We start from the raw sequence: 20,954 nt of genomic DNA on the forward strand, positions 1-20,954 counted from the left end.
GCTGTCTCTGGCTGTTTCTCAGGGAGGAGAGTGAGAACGTGTTGACCCTGAAGGGACTGACCCCGACAGGCATGCTGCCCAGTGGAGTGCTGTCTGGTGGCAAACAGACCCTGCAGAGCGGTGAGTGTTTCGCACAATCACACACTCTTCAACTTAACCCTGAACACACCGTCAGACACAGATATTATAGAAGAAAAAAAAGCACAAGAACACACAGACAGTTGAAATATGTGCTTTGGATCATCCTCCGGTTCCTTCCTGCCCTCTCTCCTCCTCTCTCCTCCTCTACTGCTGTTTTTTCTCCTCTCATCCTTCTGCCTCACTGACTCACTACTTCTCTTCACTTCACCTCAACAGCACTGAGGATACTAACAGCCTGCTGGATGTGTGTGAGTGTGAGCGAGAGACTGAGAGCCAGAGAATGACAGAAAGTATGGGGCAGTAGTACAAATACTTCCAGAGTGGACACAGAGCTAAACTGTATGTATGTGTGTGTGTGTGTGTGTGAATGAAAGCTAACACCAGCTGAAGCTAACACCAGGTGCCTTGGTCTCAGTGCTGCTCTGACGGCCTCACATGTTTAAAGCCTGAAACATGCCCCTGAGTCTGACAATTTGCAAGCATCATGTGTATTCGCTCTTATCGGTGTCTGACAACAGAAATTACTTCATGTGTACAACAGTCTATATTACATTGACAAAAATTAAATGTTTAGAAAAAGAAAGAAACCAATCAGTATCTTTGGGGCAAAGTTAAAGACCCCTAGCTGTTGAGGTTTACATGTGTGCCCTACAAAAGTGACGCCTCATATCATGTTCTGAGGGGTCAGTATATCACATTTGAAGTCACTCTTCAACCAACTTCATTTTTCATGAGCGTTCTTTTCTTTGGTTTTGGATCAACTGGAGTACTGGCTAAACTTTTTTCCGACTAGTGTTTGTCACTGAGATTTTGGAGGCTCCTCTGTGAGCTATGGTCACCCATAGACTCCTTCTTTGCATCCTGAAGCAAAGATGTTTATCTACACAGAAGCATGTTTCAGCCTTCACCCCGTTTTCCTTCTCCTCCTTCTTTCTTTGTATTTCATCTTCTTTCTTGGACTCTGTCATCTTCTCTTCCTGTCCTTCTTTCTTTCTCTTCTTTTGCCCATCCTTCAGCTACCATTGAGGCCATAGAAGCTATCGAGACAGTTAAGGACGCTGAAGGTAAAATACCACTCATTCCACTGTATGTGTGTGTGCACATACGTGCACATATGCGTGTGCGTGTGTGTGTGCGTGTGTGTGTATGTGTGTGTGCAGCATGGCTGCACTCCCAGCAACCCATGCTCATAAGGTCATAGATTTTTCCTACCCACGATGCACTGAGCTCTTCTAACTGCATCAGCGCTCACAACATAGCCGTAAACCGCCGCACGCTGAAGCCACCACAATAAAGCACACTAACATACACAAACTTTTCTCTTTCCTTCTCTCGGGAAACAGGAAACCCCACTGCAACTTCTCCCCCATAAGCACACAAACATCTACTTACAGATGCAACACACAAAACATTTTCTTTACGCAAACACAGAAGAAGAGCAGGGCTGTGGGTGGGAGTGGGTGTTGTAAAGGTGGGCAGGGTCACTCAAACCTATTATAGACTGCAGTGTGTTAGTCTTTTCTCTATGTTTCATAGGCGCTGTAGTTCTGTAAAAGAAGAACATGCAATCAATCTGTTTCTCTATGAGCCATGACTGAACACGAGGCACCTGAGATGATGATGAGATAAATATCTGAATTAATTTTACAAACAAACTTTTAAACTTTATCTGTGGTAAAAATAAGCTTTTCGCTGAGCCTCCTCCAGTGAATATGACCTAAGTACAGAAGTCTGGTGATAGCAGGTGATGTGACATCGGATCTGTGCTTCTGTCATGTCCGACACGTGAATTTCCTGGAGAAAGCTGGTTAAAATTAACATTGGGTTTGGAGTGTTTTACCACAGATGTGTCCCCAAGACTAAAAAATAAATTTCCAGCTTTTAAACCTGTATAAAGATAAAGAACGTGGATTTGGCATGTGTATAGATTTCATTGGCTGGCTGATGTCAGGACGGGTCTGCCTGGTTCTTCAGTGCTACTGAACAGATTGTGGTCATGATGTGTGTGTTTAGTGTAGTGTAGTATACTGTGCGCACAGGCTTACCATAGATATTAGTCTGCACGCCTTAGTTAATCGTATCCTTCTGTGTTCGTACCTCTAGTGCTGTCTTTGGCTTACCTGAAGTACAGTCCATAATTTGTTTGTGCAGATAAATTATGGGTATCACTTGTGCTATGTTTTTCTGTTACATAATATGTTTCGTAGCTAAGTGTTAGACGTCCGCTGTGTAACACAGTGGCATACTGTATTTGTGAGTAACTGTATGTGTGCAAAGGTAAGACAGTTGCCGTTGTTCAAGCATGATGTTGGTTTTTCCAGACAGAACTCCTTATTGGTACAGGAGCATCTGCTGACACAGAGACCACATTCAGCTGATTTGAAAGTTGTATGATTATTACTTGTTTAACTTAAATTGGTTGTGTTGTTTGAAAGGTAAAGAAATAGCCTTACTTCTCATGTGTTGCTTCACTTTACATTCAGTCAGACTCATAGGATGTAGTTTGCAGGTACCAGCCTGCCGTTGGCCACACATTTCACACAGCTCTCTCCCTCCCTTGTGCTTTCTGCTGGAATAAGCAGCATTTTTGATGACACCACTGGGTAAATCTCTCAAAAATCTCTGGTGGCATTTTCTTGGATTTTTTTCTTGTCGGAGTTTGGAAATTTCAAGTTTCTAGTTGCCGTTGAATACACCATAATCATCACTGCCATGACAAGTAAATTAAACTGCATGGTCTGAAATGGTGGAGTGTCCCTTTAAATAAGAAATAACTTCTAGTGCAGCAGCATGTTATTCACAGAGTAAACTCAGAAAGGACAAAGCTGTCTATGATCACAAATCTAACAAGACTTACAATGGACTCAAAAGGAAGCAACATGAGAGAAATTTAAAAAAACAATCCTAATACTTGACCTTCATTGTTACCCTTAATTTCTTGGTGCAGATCATTAAATTTTACGGTAACATCCAGCTAAAACTGTTTTGAACAAACGGCTGACTGTCAAGAACTCCTCACAGAGGTGAAAGATGTTTTAAGGATGACCGCTTCTGTGCAGCTGCGCTTCTGTATCCTGTGTTTCATGATGGCTTATCTACCAGGTGTCTTGTTGCATTGACTGTGTGAGCCATACAGTTAAGTTAATCCTAGCTCAGCATTCAGACAATAGATGAACACCAGCTTGTTTGTGTGGATATTAATGTAGATATGAAGATGAGAGAACTTTGTTTATCCAAACCTAGCATGATATTCTGTTGAGTGAAGCAGAATCTGGATCAAAATGATCTATATGTCCTTTCTGGTGCTTTCAAATGAAAGCATTTAGAAAGTAAATTAAACCAGAATTAATGCTTTTCTAGAACTCACTGAGTTAATAAAAGGCGGTTTGGATTTTCAATTTTGGTGCTCTGAATATTTCAATCAAAGTGCCAAGGGGTTTGGATACTCAAGATTCTACCAAATGTTTTGATAAATATTAACTCTGTGTGCGCGCATGTGTGTTTGTGTGTGTGTGTGCCTGCCTGTCTCTGCAGCCATCCGAGGCTTCTCCCCACAGCATCGGATCAGCAGTTTCGAGGAGGCCAAAGGTCTGGACCGCATCAACGAGAGGATGCCGCCAAGACGCGATGCTGTCAACAGCGTGGGCCTGTCGATGGGCCGCATGAACATGGGGGAGCCCAATGGGACCGACAGCAACAGCAATATACAGTGATGGACGTCTACTCCCACATGCCCACACACATACCTGCAGTTACAACACTGATGTGGTACCATATTTATAGATACGTGTACATAGGCATATATACACAAGAAAAGCGCAGCACACAGACACAGTATTTCGTACACTAAATAGGCTACAGATGACATAACACACACACACACACACACATACAAACGCAATCACACACACACGCAATAACACACACACACACGATTACCCTCCCCTTTCCTGTTGCCCTCAGCTGTTATGTAAAGGCATGAGCGTACCCGGACTTTACCTCCAAAGGCTGAATCTCTTCACTGAACTGATCGGCCCTATTTAGAGAACTACAACTCCCATGTACCCGCACAACAACAACAACAACAACAACAACAGGAGAAAGCCTCCAAAAACACTCCCCATGCAAAACAGGAGGAGCTACTGTTCACCTTGTATGCCGGGGCTCACCAGTGGGTTGACCGTGTCAGCATGACGTGCCTGTGTTGCTGGTGTGTAGTGTGGGGCGGGGTCACGTGTTTGCACGGGGAGGGGGTGTCAATCAGGCGGCTGGGGCATTATACATTCATATGCTTCTTTTTCCTGTTTGCGTCCCAGAGCAGAAAGTGGAACCAGTTGGTTTTCTGAGGTTGTGGATATGCCTGCCTGAGTGCGTGCACATGCTTCAACATGTAAAGTGTCCGTGCGGTTATATTTGGAGGAAAAAAAAGGTGTGTTTTCTTTGCGAGCAGCTGTGCAAAAGCGAGAAAAAAATGTTGACGTGTGGTATGGTGGCGTTTCTGTCAGCGAGAGATGTACAGAGATAATCTCAGCTGCAGTCTAATCTGAGCCCTCGCTGTCCTTTTCTTCTGCGGAGGAGATTCCCGTTTGCTTTTGTAGCACTACACTCTGCACGCATTCTCCACTCGAAGTCAAGTGGAGGAGTCCCCCCTCTTTAAACTCTGGCCCTGTCCAGCTCGAAACTGGGCTCGGATCCTATTTGAAGTGTTTTTCCCAACCTGATGAGTGTAAATAGGATACATAGAGAGGTTTTATTGCACATCTGATGCATACAGTAACAGGATGCAAGATGCAGTATAGCAGAAGTAGGATGCTTTATGTATGTGAGGGAGCCGGGGGGAGTTAAAATGTGAAGTCATGCTCTATTCATCCTCTTTCTACATCTTCCTTTCTTCCCGTGTTTGCTGTCTGCTACCGAACAGCAGCGATGGCTGGGAATCTCTGGCCTACAGAGCAGGAAACGATATTTCACAGAGACTCTTCTGGTGAAGGCAACAGCCAAGACAACAAGAAGAAGTCAGAAGAAGGTCTTTGTAAAGCATTTATATTAACGCATCAGTGCATGCAGAGTTAAGTTCTTTGATAATAATGTGAAGATTATATTTGTGCTCTGTGTTTCACTATGGTAGGAATTTTTTTCTTCTTGTTTTTCTGGCTAATATAAATGAACTGAGGTATAATGACTCATTTATTTTGTACATAATGTTAATTTTATTTATTTTTTGTATTCATTTTGTGTTATATTTTGTTTTTTTCACTTTTTTTTCTTTTCTTTTTCACGACCTGTGTTTCCGGTTTCTTTCGACGCTGTACAGAATGACAGTACGCTTCTATTCAAAGTGTCAAGTCCACGTTCTCTCCTCTCTTCTTTGTCGATGTACAGGAGTTGTTTTTAATGATAAATATGAATAACGATAAACAAATATTAAACTAGCATTGATGAATGACCATACTATATACAAAGGCACAGGCATTCAGGCAGCCAAAAGCATGATTGCATGGTTAAAATTTGCGCTGTTCAAAGCAAAAAGCAGCAGACACATTTTAACAGAAGAGCCGGTGTGTTGCCGTCACAATTTAAAGGAAAAAAGTGTACTCTCTCTGATCATTATTCTTGATGATTCCTCTTGTTATTTGATGATATTTATGATTCTATGATTATTATGATTCTATTTATTATGGACATTATTCTTAATATTTAAGCTCTCTCTCTCTGCTGGTTGCTCTTCATGTTGCGTTGCTCCTTGGTTGATCTTGTGCTTCTTTGGGAGAGGTGAACCCCCCTGGGAGACCCTGTGCCATAGAAATTGTGCCACGGTTCTGACTTTCTCTTTCTCTCTCTCTCTCTTCTTTCTCTCTGTTTCTCAATCTCTCTCTATCTCTCTACTTCTGCTCTCTTTCTGTTTTGACTCCCCAGTCACTAACACTGTAAGCATGCCCCATGGGACGATCCACTTTTTTACTCTTGAATAAAATATGCATGAACCTTTGGTATGGATACTGCACCTTTATTTCCTTCTCCTGAGCAACCTGTGTCCTCGTGCATCATCACACACACACACACACAACCAAAGTTAGCATAACAGGCCGGACCAATGTTACAGCTGCCAAATATAAAAACACTGTGGTAAAGGATGATTCAGACTGTATTCTGCTACCTTGCTTTTTTTTCCATGTTAAAGATGTTGCTCAACAAACATGGTATGTTGTGCACGTCTGAGCAGCTCAAACACAGACGGTCTTTTTCTTCAAGCACAGCTGCTAGTTCTGTTTTAGGATTGAAAACGTGCTACATAAAAGACTTCTCGAGAAGCTGTACGTCACTTTGACAGAATGAAGATGTAATTTGATATGCTTATTTCCAGGAAAAGCTACTAACAGTTACTGACTTTATGTAACCTTCCAAAGAAAAGGCTGAACCATGTGAAAGTGGTGAAACTAAAGCTTGAATGAATTATAGGGGTTTAATGGAATCCACTAATCTTTCTTGATAGTTTCTTGATAGCTTCATGTAATTAACTTTTATCAAGTTAAAATAAATTCAGCTTTAAATTTCTAACTTTTATTTTCAGACCACTAGAGAATTTATAAACATGAGCTGAATGAGTTAACTCTGAGTTCACTCAAATAATTCAATAAGGCAAGTGATTTATCTGCTTCTTGTTTTTACATACTGTTTTTCTGTATGAACCAGGCTGCATGTTTGGACTCGTCAGGCTGCAGATCATCAAAACTGCATTCTGCATCTAATTGTACTCGGTTGGCCATGCATAAAATCAGTCACATGAAGCCAAAAAACCCCCCAACCCCTTTAAAAACAGCTTGTGTAATCTTAATCTTAACTCATCTTTATGTCTTTTTAATAAGTCCACAAATGTCAAAAATACTGCCAGGAGTTGCAGTAACAGTCTGCTTGGTAGTCAAGACAGTGATTCCCAACTACTGTACTTCCACTAAGGCCTACCCTATTCTTAATTTACAAGATAAAGATAAGATTAGCTTTTATTATTTCCACAGCAGAGAAATCTGCAGTGCTACAGCGAAGGGGACAGTGCAAACAGGTGGGGAACATCTGTAGACAATAAAAAACAAACAAAAAAACATAATATCTTGTTGGTACACACAGACAGCTGCTGTTGCCACGGATGTACTTCTTATTATACAAGATTCTAGTTGGCTGTGGCTAGATATGGGCAGCTGTGGTTCATGTGGCCTATACAATAATAGGAAAGTTATTTTAATGTTATGACAAATCAGTGTACACTACCCAATGACAAAATATGTCTCCAGCAGATCTATTACTCACAGATGTGTCAAGTATAACATAATCCTAAGTACAAAGATTGTGGAGTGGCTTAAATATATTTTAAAAAATACAAATTATACCAGAATCACTGTAATTGGCATGCATAAAACAAAAACAATACACTAGTGATGAAATAGATGGTAGGAATGTAGCTTTTCCTGTGTTAGAATTACAAATGCAAAACTGACAAAACCGATGGTAAACAGATGTTGCCTGATTGTAAAAGAAAAGTCTGGTACTGATAAGCATGTATTTATTAACTGATTAACAGTCACCAGCATTAACACAGGCAGTGTAAAAATGATTTTCCTGTATATATTTCAAATTATACACAGTTTGAAAGCACAAAGCATCACAATTTCAACAGTGTTAACCACTTTAATTCCAATGCCACAGCAGGAAAAGCTCCTCAGTATGTAATATTTGCACATACACCACAAAAATGATTGTATGTAAGAGGAACATGTTTGTAGATGGTGTAGATGAAGGTATACTAATGTTAGTCTGTAAGGGGCTGCTGCCAGACAGATAAGGTTGTGAGATGGTGGTTGGAAACTATTTAATCCCAAATCATTCCCTTTGCTCTCCCTGTTTTATACAATATTCCATCACCATCATGCAAACACCAAAATGAGGGAATAACTTCTAGATTCAACAGAGTTCTAGAGACTCTACAGGAAGCAGCTGTTATCAACACGTTTTCTCTAAGATACTTAAAGTTGGTTTTTACTTCAATATATGGCCTATCTGTGTGTGGAAGTTTTCACTTGTCCAAAAAACTCAACAAATGAGACACAAAATGACCACTGCAGCATATCGGCATGTGTTCTGCTATGAAACACTTCTGCTGACAGCAGCTGAGTGCCCAGCCAGTGACACCTAAAAGTATGTAATGCTAAATCTGTCATAAAAATACCATTGCTGTACAGTCAGAACTTCCTCTTTCACAAACATTTGCTCTCCATTTTCAGTCCTACCTTCCTCCCTCCCCCCAGCTCTCTCTGTCACACCCTCCATTTACCGTGACTCGCATCAGTTTACAGAGAGCAAAGTTTAAGTGAAATGGAAACTGAAAGTGTTAGATAAAAAGAAGGGTGGAGAGAGGAAAAGAGGAGGAGAGACAAAGGGAGAGCAGCAGACAAAGGAAATCTCTCCAAATTAGATCGCAGCAAACACACCAAGGTGAGTCCCTGCATGCATGTCTTTGTCTTGTGTAGTTGTAAAATGTACTTTCAGTGGAGTTAAACTGTCTACTGCGGTTTATATTGTAAATGAATACTGGGGGTTTTCCCTCCTGTGCAGACTGAATGAGGCATCATGAGAGACAAAGATCTGACTTTGATAGAAGAAGAGGCCTTTTACTTTTATTAAGTTATATATAACCTTATTGTGTCTCACTGTATTGTGGTTAAACTCTAAAGCTATTTGAATGGATTTGACAAACATTTTTCACAAAGGTCATAATATGGGTTTTACAGTTATTTTCATGCAGCTTCATCAAAGACACTGATGATGTGAAAGCAAACAGTTTTTAACATAAAGCTCATCAGTAGCTGAGACTGGTTTCACTTTGTGAGTCAGTGTGTGTGTAACAGTGAAAGAATGTGATTCTGGTGTGACAAGCCCTTTTTAATTTGTAGCGGTAGCAGCAATTATAGTCATCAATGGTTGCTTTATGACTAGCGCTACCATCAAGTGATTTTCACCACTATAGGCACAAACACCATTATGTCTATAATTCAATTTTGCATGTTATAATTCTAACTCCATAATGTAATTTTGACTAGCAGCAGCTCATCAAAATTAAACATATCTACAATTTGCCTCTCAGAAGTCAATTCTTATTGTGGACATCTACAGTTGTTCTTACATTACGGATATCATATATGGAATCTAAAGTAAAACTCTGACTAATCAAAATTATTGATATGTCTGCTCGGAAATGTAGCATTTTAGATATCTGATAAGTGAAAATTATATGCATACTAGTAACAGTTATATGTGAGATATTACTTACTTTTATTACGAGTCAGAGTTGAATTTTAGATATAAAAATGGGAATTTGCATTATTCAAATGTTATTGATATCTTCAATAATACATATTGAAATGACTGCAAATTAGGGCAGCAAATGTCAAACATGCATTTCAAATGAGTTACAGTCCTTTTTAATATTTGGAAGTTCAATTGTAGATCTGTAATCACTGTACTCACGAGTGAATAAGGAATTAGTGATATCTACACTAAAATTCTTGAGATCTCTAAATCAAGTCCGGCTGGAAGAAATGTCATTTCTACATGTGAAAATGTGTATTTAGCAGGAGTTTATATGTTTGTCTGGACAGATTTTGTCATTGCATCACAGCTGTGCATGATACTGTCAGAAAGCTTTGATCATGTTTTAACATAAAGTCTTTACATAGAGTATGTAAAGAGAAAGCATACACATTATACACATTACACACATTACACTAATGCGTACAAATACATAGGCCTAGATGAGCAAGTTATGATTTGGAACTTGTAGTTTTTTAAATCAGAGACACCTTACAGCATGTCTTTGCTTGGGAATGTGTATAAATACTATTTTAGTCCTTTAAGTACTGTATTTAGAGCAGCAGCAGAAACTCAAGATCTTGGATGTGGCTTTGACCTTTGGCTCTTGTCTTTTATAACATAAAACTTTACAATATGTTGCATGCCTCGCCACGCTATCAATGATTTTTACAGCACCTGTGTTAATATTAACAGGTAAAAGAAAGAACTATGATTTGTGGTAACGGCGCCAAACTTTCATTCCACAGAGGGCAGAGACATTCTGTGCAATTTGTAATGAATTGACACATAAGAGTTAAATTTGTCTCGACTTAATAAAATATATTTTATAATTGCTCTCTAATGTGACAGTCTATGATGATGTATTTAGAACCTGTAAAAGCCAAACTGTGCTATTTTGGTATGGCTGGGGTTAGAACTTTGAATGTCCAAATGAAGTTTACTGAAAACAGTGAATGAATTTTACTGACAACAGTAAACAGCATTATTTCTCACTGCACTACAGCATTTCAGACAGCAGTTCAGACTTCACTAACGTGGCTTTGAACAGTTTTCTGGGTGAACTGGCCCTACACATTAAATGATTGATGTATCCGGTTTCTTATAAATGCTCCATAACACTCACTCACTCTTTCCTGGCAGATGCGAAACCTCAGAGATCAGGAAGCTCTAATTCCTCAGCCTCGTGGGAATTTGCCTAAGGTGTGTGCTGCAGCGCTTGCTGCCATAACGACAGGTAGCATTGTGGTTTTGTCTCCTGAGAGGATGTTTGGCTGGGTTGCCATGGCAGCACTCATCCTCACCCTTGGCCCTTTGCTGCACGGACTCTGTCTGTTGGCAGAGGAAATGCTGCACCATTACAACACAAGGTGAGAGAGAAAGTGTGGCGGTGTTTGTGTGCATTATCAGTTCAGACAAACAGGAGACTTTATAAGTTGTTTAGAGACATTTAACTCAGTTTCTGGGCGCTTATTGCTCATGTCACATTTTTCATTGCAATATAAAGTCCTGCACATCTATAGAAACAGCATAACCATGGCTAGAGGTAGAGAGAACTCAAAAATATCTTTTGTGCCGTATGACACAGTTTTTAAATAATATTCTACTCTATCTGGTCTGTGTAAACACAGTCTACAGTTCCCAGAATTTTTGTCATGTCACCGTTGGTCACAGCTGAGTCACTAATCACTTAACCATTGCACGACAGGAATGCACAATTTTTTGTTTTCATCGTACATTTTTAGTGCAAACACTTAATTTGTGACAATTGTTTTTAATTGTAGAATAAAGTAAGTTCAATAAAATATCAAGACTGTAAGCTTAGATTTGGATATTTTTGCTTATTGAACAACTCATCACAGATTAGTAAAAGCTAGAAGACTGTTTTTACTGTATAAAATCCAATATTTCCCTGCTTTTATATTTTTTTTCCTTTGATAAATATTGTAATTTTGGGTTTAAAAAAAAAAAAAAAAGATAACATCCCTTTCAAGCCCACAGGTATTTTTTTGGGTTCAGAGGGTTAAAGGTAATCAGTATGTTAATTATCGGTGTATGAACGAGTATCTGTAATGTAAAAAGATCTGCTCATAATGACAATTACCAACATGGAACTTTTCTAGATAAGAGTAGACAGTTATTTTCAATTAAAGTACTTTTAAAATCCGCCATGTAAATACATATTAAACACCCAACAGCAGACAGCCAAAGTTAGTGACTGGCTGGTGAACGTAGTATTATATTTATCAATTAAAGGTATTTCTGTCATCAGTAAGTCAAGTCCAGTAGAGACAATGAGATGTCTGCTGACTTTCTATGGAAATATACTGTATACATCGTACTAATTAATGTTAATCTCAGTAAAAGTATGTTTCCTGTATTAACGTCATTCTGTCTAAATGACAGTGTTTTATAAAAGGTACCTACTGAGTAAATTTCCATTGATTAGGTGTCTAAAAGACCTCTAAATGGTACCCTTATCTTGGTTAAATCAGTTTAAATTTGGTTTAAAAGATCACACCGAGCTGCTTTTTCAACGTCATTTCAACTGCTATACATTTAAATACATGTATTAAAATGACAGCAACAATTTGCAAGGGGGAACAACCAAGTGGCCTGTATTTAGCTGGATATATTGAAGGTGATGTGAGAGCTATGATATAACCACAATGTTGAAATCAGACCTCATGTTCTGTGGGTAAAATGCCAAACCAAGCATCCACCAGTACAACACAGTTGACGTTATAGCCGGGTCAACAGCAGCTCCTTCCCTTTCTGTTTTGTTCAGGTATCGAGGCCGAGCGTTTCTGAGCCACATGCTGCCAGCCTGTGGTTTTGGGTGTAAGACGCTGCTTCCTGCAGGGCTGGCAGGCCTCGTGCTGTACCTGGTCGGACACCCTCTGCCAGACAATAACCAATTCTGCAAACTCCTTATCCTGGTCTCTGTTCTTTACCCGCCTTTGAAAAGCCTAGGAATCCTGGTGAGGAGCTGACACACAAAACACTAATATCTTTCCTGAACTGGGGTTTCTGCCTTTCTCTTCAAGTCTTATTGTCACTTCATGCTACCTTTAGTTTCTATTCATACAGAAATAGTGTTGAACTTTGAGTCTCATGGAAAACACACCAAAAGATCGAAATTCTTGGAAATGGTCATTTATGGTAGTTTCTTGGAAACGCGACCTTAAAAGTAGCATGTAGGCATCTCCTGTAAGTCTGTCATCATCCCTGGTAAATACAGGACTACACTGTTACGTCAAAGGCAATCTATCCTTCCTAGGAAAACCCAGTATTTGTGTTAAAATACATCTTCAGGCTATGCTTTGTTAAATCTACTGAGTCCTCTCACAGCCAACGCTGCTCAGTAAACTGCCATCTTTCCTTATCGAGCTCCACTAGTCTTAAAAAGAGTCACTAATTAACAGCACCTCTGGTTTGACCCTCGACCTGTCTCACAAAAGATTGGTTTCAATACGATGCTGAGTCTAAGTGTACAAGTGGAGAGAAGTCTACAGGGCTGTCCAGTGGTCGGCCTCTCCATAACCAGAGTTTTGTGTGTGCTAGTTTCCCAGAACCACCTCGTCCATTGTGCAATGCTGCAATGCTGTGGAGATCAGTCTCGTTATGAGAGACTATTCTACGCTATGGACTTGTATGACTAATTGCATGCATTTTAGCACATAAATCTCCAAACTCAGTGTTTATGTCTCAATATTTGTACATGTACTGAAACTTCTATGTATTTAGAGTTAAAATTTAAGCAGGTGGTAATCACAAAAACTTCCATTTTTAAAAAAATAGATAACATAAAATTAATACTTTTTAAAACCAGCATTATTTGCTATGAAAAACTTTCAAGCTACATACTTAGCCGAATTGCTAGCCTTATAGCACATTAGCCTGTCAGCTTTGTTGAAATAGTTTGCTAAGTAGGTCTAGCTAATTAAGACCAACCCATTGACAACATTTGTGATATATATGGTCTTTTTGACCTGTTATTTCTATTCAATAACCTGCTTAAATGTCTGAAAACTTTATAACAACCGTTTGAGAAAGACAACCTTCATGTAGCTTTGACAGCTAGCTTTCCCACTCTGCAGCTTAATGGTGTTGTTATTAATACTTTTTTCACCTATTTCTTGTTGTGTGAAAACAGTGAACGCAGAAACAGCTTTTTTCTGTGTCTGTTTTTCTTGTAAGAGAATTAGCTTTAAGGCAACAGTGAAAACCAAAAGTCTATGGAACTGTAAATTCACATGAGGAGGCTTCGCACTGCAGTAACTTGGTTCATGAAGGAGTAATTGACCCACTGTTTCAGCCTTCCTGTTTCCACTGTGGTGTAGAATCCGATACTTTGACCACGATGTTGACTCTGTATGCACCAAAACAGAAACAAGTTTGTTGATAACTACTATTTGACGTTGGTTACAGGACGTAATCACAGTTCTATAAGCATGCAGCAAATAGAACAGTGGAGGTTTTCATATTTTGGCCTCCATGCAAAATTTTATGTGGTTGGTAGAAATGGTTAAGAGAAAATTACTGCTATTTGATGAGAGGAAAAGAAGACAAATGAGGGCAGAGAAAGTGACAAATTGCCTCTCCAAGTTTAACCAAACAGCATCAGCAGTTTTTGAGGGCCACCCAAAAGTATTTTCTAGAGGAGGTACCTGTATCTCCCCTGAAAACAGCATTGAAAAAGCTTATGCAGCCTACAGTTTCATTAAAATTTTATTTACTAGTTTTCACTCCAACTTGCTGCTGGGGTTAATAAAAGGTCTATGAAAAATGTGATCTTCATCCTTTGTGCCACACAAAACATCCTGGGTTTGGGATCTACCTTAAGTTGCAGTAATGTGTGAATGCCACATTAACTCACAGTGTTACCTGCAGTATTGGTGAAGGACAACGTTGAAGTAAATTAAAATGTGTTGCTAACTTATGGTAAGATACTGTCTCCAGTTACGTTTAAAGGCATGTATTCTGAACCTGTAGTGAAATATACATTTAAAATAACCATTCCAGCACTGCTTTACATACACTCAACAGTGGCCTCCAAAGTAAGCTCACATTCTGTAGTAGAAAACTTACTAAGGTAACATTTCAGCCTACTGTAAGTCTACGTTTGAAGAGAATTCTAGAACTACATCCAATGAACCTGGAAAATCTGTGCTGAGTGAATCCGAATTTCTTCACACACCTGATGAATTTACATACTGGGTTTTCTGGTACAACAAGCTTACTGTATGTTTGCATCTCAGAGCAACATGGCAGGAGTGGAAATAGTAGACGATGACTCTACTTCAGAAGGACCAGTGCCTATGTAAGAACATTTCCTGAAGCATCAGTTGATTATAATTGATATGGCATTTCTGGAGTAAAAATAGACTTAAAATAGGCTATGTCTTCATCAGCAGGAATGACCGTGGCGCTCATGCTGTTCTCAACGAACTGCTATATCATTTTTTTAAAAAGCCCACTTTTCCCTCAGACTTCCTATAGAAACTGGCAGCATCATAGATTCAGATCCAGCTCGAGTTTGTGTCGCATTTGGGATGAATTCAATCTAAAAATATGTTCGTCCTACATAAGGAAAGGGCAGCTTGGGTGCAGGGATGTCCTTTTCCTTTGTCTGACACCTTTTGTAAGGTGTCAGGTGGACCCTGAGTGGAGGTGAGGCGTTGTGACATCCTTCTCGCTGTTTCTGTGATGGGCGTACAGGGTCCATCGGAGGTGGAGGTGTCAGACATCTGTGAGGGAAGGAAGATGAATGTAGCCCATGGTCTGGCCTGGTCCTTCTACCTGGGATACCTGCGACTGGTGCTGCCATGTCAGTAACAGCAACACACACACACACACACACACACACCAGGGATGTCTGCTTTATCCTAGAGATACTAGACCTGAATGACTTAAAATGTGTGTTTCTGTGTTTATATCCAGATTTGGAAAATTCAATCTCAGTCTTTCGCGCCACACATCAGCACAGCAGTTCCTGTTGGGGTCGTGGCTCCAGGAAGCTCCTAATCCTCATCCCTCTCAACGCCAACATCTCACACAAACTGGAGGACGAGGACGACAACATCCGTTTCTATGACAACCTCCCAAACAATGAGATAGACAGGGCAGGAGTCCGTGGGCGGGTCTATAAGCACAGCGTCTACAGAGTACTGGATGAGAATGGGAAGGTAGGCAAGGATGTAAACTGAGATCGTAACGCATGTATATTTCTGCTCCAAGGTTATTTTTCAGCAGGTAATCCATATCAGATGACATTTAGGTGCTTGAACTCCTTTCAAGTTGAGCTGAAAAATATGCAGACAGCATTAAATAAAGTAATCAGAGAAGCTGCAGTTTGAAAGCTGGAAGCTACTCGTACTGTAATTCAACTCTGCATCGGTCTTCTTGTCACCAGTGTGGGCTGTGAAAGACTCAGTGTGCTGATATTTTCTCCTTTGATCAGATTTGTAAGTACTGCACAGCCTGAATGCAACAGAAAGAGAGTCACGTAAAGTGACAGACTCAAGGGGCTGTGTCTGTATATATTTTTTTTCTCTCAATATTTTAAGATAGCTTGTCAATGTGCTCCATATTCAGTGTATTTGATGTAGCAAATCTAACACTGGCTGTACTGAAAACCAGCTCTGTCGTTTAGTCAAGGGAAAGGCAGTTTGGGGCTGCATGAAAGAGTGCCGAGTTGCATGTAAGACCAAAAATAGCCACCAATTATTTCAAAGTGATTACAAGGATGATGTTATGGCCTTATTTTACTGTTGTAGATATTACACAGAATAAGAGGATGATTATTAATATTTAGTGCAGTACTGTGCTTAAGTGTAAGTTTGAAGTACTTCTGCTTTATATCTACTCCGCCAAGGCTGTTCATTCCTCAAATTGCGTATTCAGGAATCATGGCAACATAGAATCTGGCCATCTAATATAGACCTACCCACAAACTAAATAAAAAATTACTTTGCAGTGAGCACAGGCGTGTGTTATGCATACGTATGTTATGTACAAATAACAAATTGTGTGACCGAAATGTAGCAGGCGATGTGAAATGATATAGGGGAGCTGACATAGTGTTCACTAGGTCACTGTGCTCCTTGGTGGAGTAATGATTTGAACTTATTGTGGCTGTTTTCATTATAGATTATTCTGATAACCACATTTTCAGCCATCCAAATAGTTGTCTATAAAATGTCAGAAAGTAGAAATAAATATCCATACCAGTGTCCCAGAGTTCAAAGTGACACACATGTCTTAATACTGGTCCAAAACCCAGTTATATAAAATTTAAGATCTTATAAATCAGAGAAAATCAGCAAATTGCCACATTTAAAAGCATGCAAACAGATTTTGACTGAAAACTAGTTGTTTAAATAGCCGTCATTTAAGTTTCTGCCCTGTTTTGTAATATATGATGTATTTATACTGTGCATCTCTATAAAAAAGTAGATATAGTTAGCTGAATTTGGACCAGCAGAAATTTCAAATGCCTTACATCAATACAACGGGTCTACTATTCTAGTGTTTTATAAATAAATTTGCGCAATAATATCAGTATCATTGTTGGTAGCAGCTGATGAAGTGTTGGAGCAAAATCTCATTCTACCAGGAAAACAGACTATGTGTGAGATAATTCCTGCTCATTCGTTGAATGAAGCGATAGGAGAAGGTATTTAGGTCTCATTAAACATGTTTATTTATCAGCAGATTGAATATAGTACAGAGCTCTGGGTCCAAACTTCCATCCCTGACAAAAACAGAGTTCTTGTCAGTTCATGAAGTCTGACTCACTGTTCTTCCCCTGACCCAGCCTTATATCTAGTTCCACAGGTACATAAACATTCAGGGTGTGTCTTTCTTCTGGTTGGTTGTCTTCTGCGCATCTAACCCCCTCCTTTGCGTATGAGCAGCCATCTTGTTGTCCCAATCTGGATGCTCTGAACCTCAGAGCCATGAAGATGGTTCCTCTTTGTGGGGGAGGATGAAACCTCAGCAGTTGTTCTTATCTGTGAAACAGAGTCTCCATCATAACTTTTCACTTAGTTCTTTTCCACTCTTGCATACCTCCGTTATCCAGTATTTTTCCATCTTCATAGACAGTGTAAAATATCATCATAAACAGTGCAAAACATTAGGAATATGATTCTATAAAAGCAAGCAGTTAATATAAAAACATATGATTCTGTAAAAGCAAGCCGTTAGTGTAAAAACAGTATAAGAACTCCATTTAGAAATATCATAGAAATCCCACAGAAGGCTTTGAAATGAAATATTGACGCTGACACACATAATGTCTGTTGGGCTAAAAGTTCACAGTTTTGCTTGAAAATGTCACATAAAACCAAATATAGCATTTTACATGCAAGTTGAATTAGTTTTTGTGTGTGTAAAGCATTGCATATTATGCTTCTCACCTGCTAAGAGTAGGCACAATAATATATTAATTCCACTAAGGGAAACAAGAACTGATCTTCTCTGCAATTAGGTGGAAGAAAATATGTACATGTGAATTGCAAAATATCTGCATATTGGACATCAGCAAAAATCCATTCATGCTTACCTAAAATAAACAAAGAATGACAATAACGGGAGACTATGTAACTTTTCAGACAAGCAGATGTTAGAAAACTTGGTCATAGTAGCTTCTGTTTAAACAAAGTTAAATAGTATCACTTTAAGTCAACATTTTGCTGATAATATTTATTTCAGCAGCTGTCTGAGTACAGACAGACAAAAAGCCCTCTGAAGAGTCGGTATTTGGTTTGTCTTCTCTGGGCTACTGTAGAAACATGGTGAAGCAAGATTTATCCTATTTTCAGGTGATGATACACTAATGAAAACACAACTATGAAAACTGTATTCCATTCCTTCTAACAGACACCCATAAATCCTACACACTGGTCCTTTACGTAACTGGTCTGAGCTTGAACAGTGTGACTGACTGAGATCTGACTGCTTTACTGTCAAGACTGATAACTCTGTTTGCAAATTCCTTAGTTAAAATGTATTTTTACACAGTACAGGACACAGTCTTTGGGATATTTGTCTTTAACACATTCTGAGGCTGTAAAGAAACACTGAGACTTGTGGTGCCTTTTCATCACTGATGATATGTACAAAAATGAGATATGCTAGAGAATAGCACATCACCTCCAGTCTCCCATAGCACAGAATTAATACCACCTGCTGGTTAAACCTCAGAATTCACCAGTAGAAAGCTGATTCATTAAAGCACAGTAACAGCACCATCTACCTGTCAAACACAGCAATCAAACATGTCTGAAACTAGGGTGCTACAAGCTTTTAAAGGATTATCTTTCAGGAAATGTACCTTCCCCCGAGTGTCTGTTTTTGTTAATGCATGTGTGTGTAAACAGGGCCATGAGTGTGTGGTGGAATATGCAACGCCTATGCTGACGCTCTACAGCATGTCCCAGGAGAGCAGCGCTGGCTTTGGGGAGCCTGAGCGCAGACAACAGGTCCTGCTCTTCTACAGAACCCTGCAGGACATCCTGGAGCACTCACTGGACTGTCGCAACCGCTACAAGCTCATCCTGCTCGATGGTAGGAAGACAGTCAAATATCTGTGTGTGTGTGTGAACTTTCTACACACCTAACAGCATGACACAGGCTGCTTTTAGTGGGATTTTAGCTTCAGCTTATCCCTTTCCCCACAAGGATTGACAATCAGGATTTGTGTATTTATAGATGCTTTTACAATTTCTGTGTTTTTAAAGATGATACGCGGCAGTCTCACACTGCGCAGTGTAAAGCTGCTATGAAGAGTCAGATCAGGTCAGAGTTTCTGGGTTTGGTCCAATTAACAGTAGCCTCATGTGAACTTTTAGTCTTTTTGTTTCATCGCTTATACGCTCTGCTAACTTCATGGATTGCCACTATTTTAATGACTATGACCTTTTGAAAAGAAGTGTAAAAACAATGAGGATAAGTAAGGCAGGGTGGTAAGAAAATGACCACAGATCATGTGCTCTTCTTCTTCTTCTAGATGAACATCATGACGACCCTCACTTTTTGTCCAAGACTATCCTCAGACACATAGAGCAGCAGGAGAAAGAGGAGTTCTGTGTCACTCCACCTCCTGGCCAGGAGATGGTACACCCATTATCGAACAGTTCCAGTGCCCTGCCAAGTGCACCGCCCCTAGACGGTAACTGGCACCACCACCCAGAGCCGATGAGCAGGGAGCCCACGCTCATGTTCAGCCTGGAGAAACCTCAGCCCCTGAGGGGACCTGTTGAGAACAGCGACTACTAGCAGAGGAAAACAGAGGCACAGAGAGAGTAGTGTAGAAACACACACACCTCCCACAACTGCCACTGTATTCCTATTCTGTAATACTATACTCTTGTATCTTCTTATAGCAACCAAACAGATTAGGGATTTTAGTTTTTTTAGATTTTTTATTTTAGAGTCGAGGCCTGATTTCAGATGAAGAGACAATAAATTTATGCGGAAGAAGAGTTGTGTTTGATTTTTCTTTCTGAGTACATCAACACCCTCTTAAAATAATGGCCTAAGTCATTTTTTCAGGATTTTCAGAAAACACAAAAAACTGAACCACACCATACTGAACCTTGACCCAGGACTATATACTACAGGGGTACAACGGATCTGTTCAGCTGAGGATGTAGGCAGTTTTACCAGAGATGGCCAGCATCATGAGGAGATGATTTAGGCAAAAAAAATAATTTTAGTCAAAAAATTACTTAAGTCATCATTTTAGGAAGGTGACGATCATGGTTTGGTGAATGAGCAAGTTTAGACATTAAGATACATGCAATATATTACTGTCAACATTAAGTGAAATTCCACGGCCTGCCTGCTGTTTATAAAATGTCCTGGTGTAAAGTGCAGAATAGACATTCAAACAATATGAGGAAAAACCCTGCATAGATGGTTGAGTGCACTTACAGTGCACCTTGCTTTAGTGCTGAGGAAATGTTGCAACTTCAAGGTTATAGTTCATCTTTCTCCTTTAGAGAACAGGACGTGATCTTCCCACCCAATTAAAATCGTTAAATTAACAGCCTGGAGCCGAGCAAAGACTGAATGACGTCTTGTGCTGCCTCTGTTTCTATCTTGGTTTAGCTGGTATGTTCTTTGCAGGTTTTGTTTTTTTTAAGTTTATTTTTTAACCCCAGTGATCTTTTAAAGACAGTATAAAAACAAACATTTTCCAGCAATAAATGATTGAATTCATGCAAATTTGACCGCAATTTGTGCTAAAGTGTCGTTTTTTGTTGTTTAAAATGCCATTTGTTTCAATAATTGTAAATAAAGAGCAGAAAGTGGAAGAGCATGATCACTGTGGAAGGGAAATGTGTGTTCATTGTGGGTCATAGAGGGTCGCATAGATCAGCACCCTAAAATGATGTTTGAGCTCAACAACATAACAGAGTTGACATCAGTCTTTAAGAGTTACG

General features: G+C 39.6%; 2 protein-coding genes across 5 annotated transcripts in view; both read left to right on the plus strand.

The window, feature by feature from the left end:
- The window catches only part of ppp3cb (protein phosphatase 3, catalytic subunit, beta isozyme), a 38,821-nt gene extending 32,691 nt beyond the window's left edge, over positions 1-6,130 (plus strand). For 2 of the 3 annotated variants that reach the window (XM_023268833.3, XM_023268834.3), the window contains exons 12-14: positions 23-120; positions 1,158-1,205; positions 3,676-6,130. In XM_023268833.3, the coding sequence (XP_023124601.1) occupies positions 23-120; positions 1,158-1,205; positions 3,676-3,854 (325 nt within the window). In that variant the 3' untranslated portion in view covers positions 3,855-6,130. The remainder of the gene's footprint in view (positions 1-22; positions 121-1,157; positions 1,206-3,675) is intronic. The other variant, XM_023268835.3, reaches the window with a different exon arrangement.
- A 2,371-nt stretch (positions 6,131-8,501) lies between these two features.
- sting1 (stimulator of interferon response cGAMP interactor 1) lies at positions 8,502-20,833 on the plus strand. Of its 2 annotated transcripts, XM_023268844.3 has the most exons (7): positions 8,502-8,628; positions 10,645-10,871; positions 12,290-12,482; positions 15,223-15,331; positions 15,445-15,689; positions 18,888-19,074; positions 19,517-20,833. In XM_023268844.3, the coding sequence occupies exons 2-7, from the start codon at positions 10,645-10,647 to the stop codon at positions 19,783-19,785; spliced, it is 1,230 nt and encodes a 409-aa protein (XP_023124612.2). In that variant the 5' UTR covers positions 8,502-8,628; the 3' UTR covers positions 19,786-20,833. The 2 variants fall into 2 exon arrangements, with proteins under 2 accessions (XP_023124612.2, XP_054872780.1); XM_055016805.1 differs by lacking the exon at positions 8,502-8,628 and having other exon boundaries at positions 10,646-10,704.
- The last annotated feature ends 121 nt before the right edge of the window (positions 20,834-20,954 follow it).

Source organism: Amphiprion ocellaris, chromosome 13 (assembly GCF_022539595.1).
Source record: "Amphiprion ocellaris isolate individual 3 ecotype Okinawa chromosome 13, ASM2253959v1, whole genome shotgun sequence".
Taxonomy (NCBI): Eukaryota; Metazoa; Chordata; class Actinopteri; family Pomacentridae; genus Amphiprion; species Amphiprion ocellaris.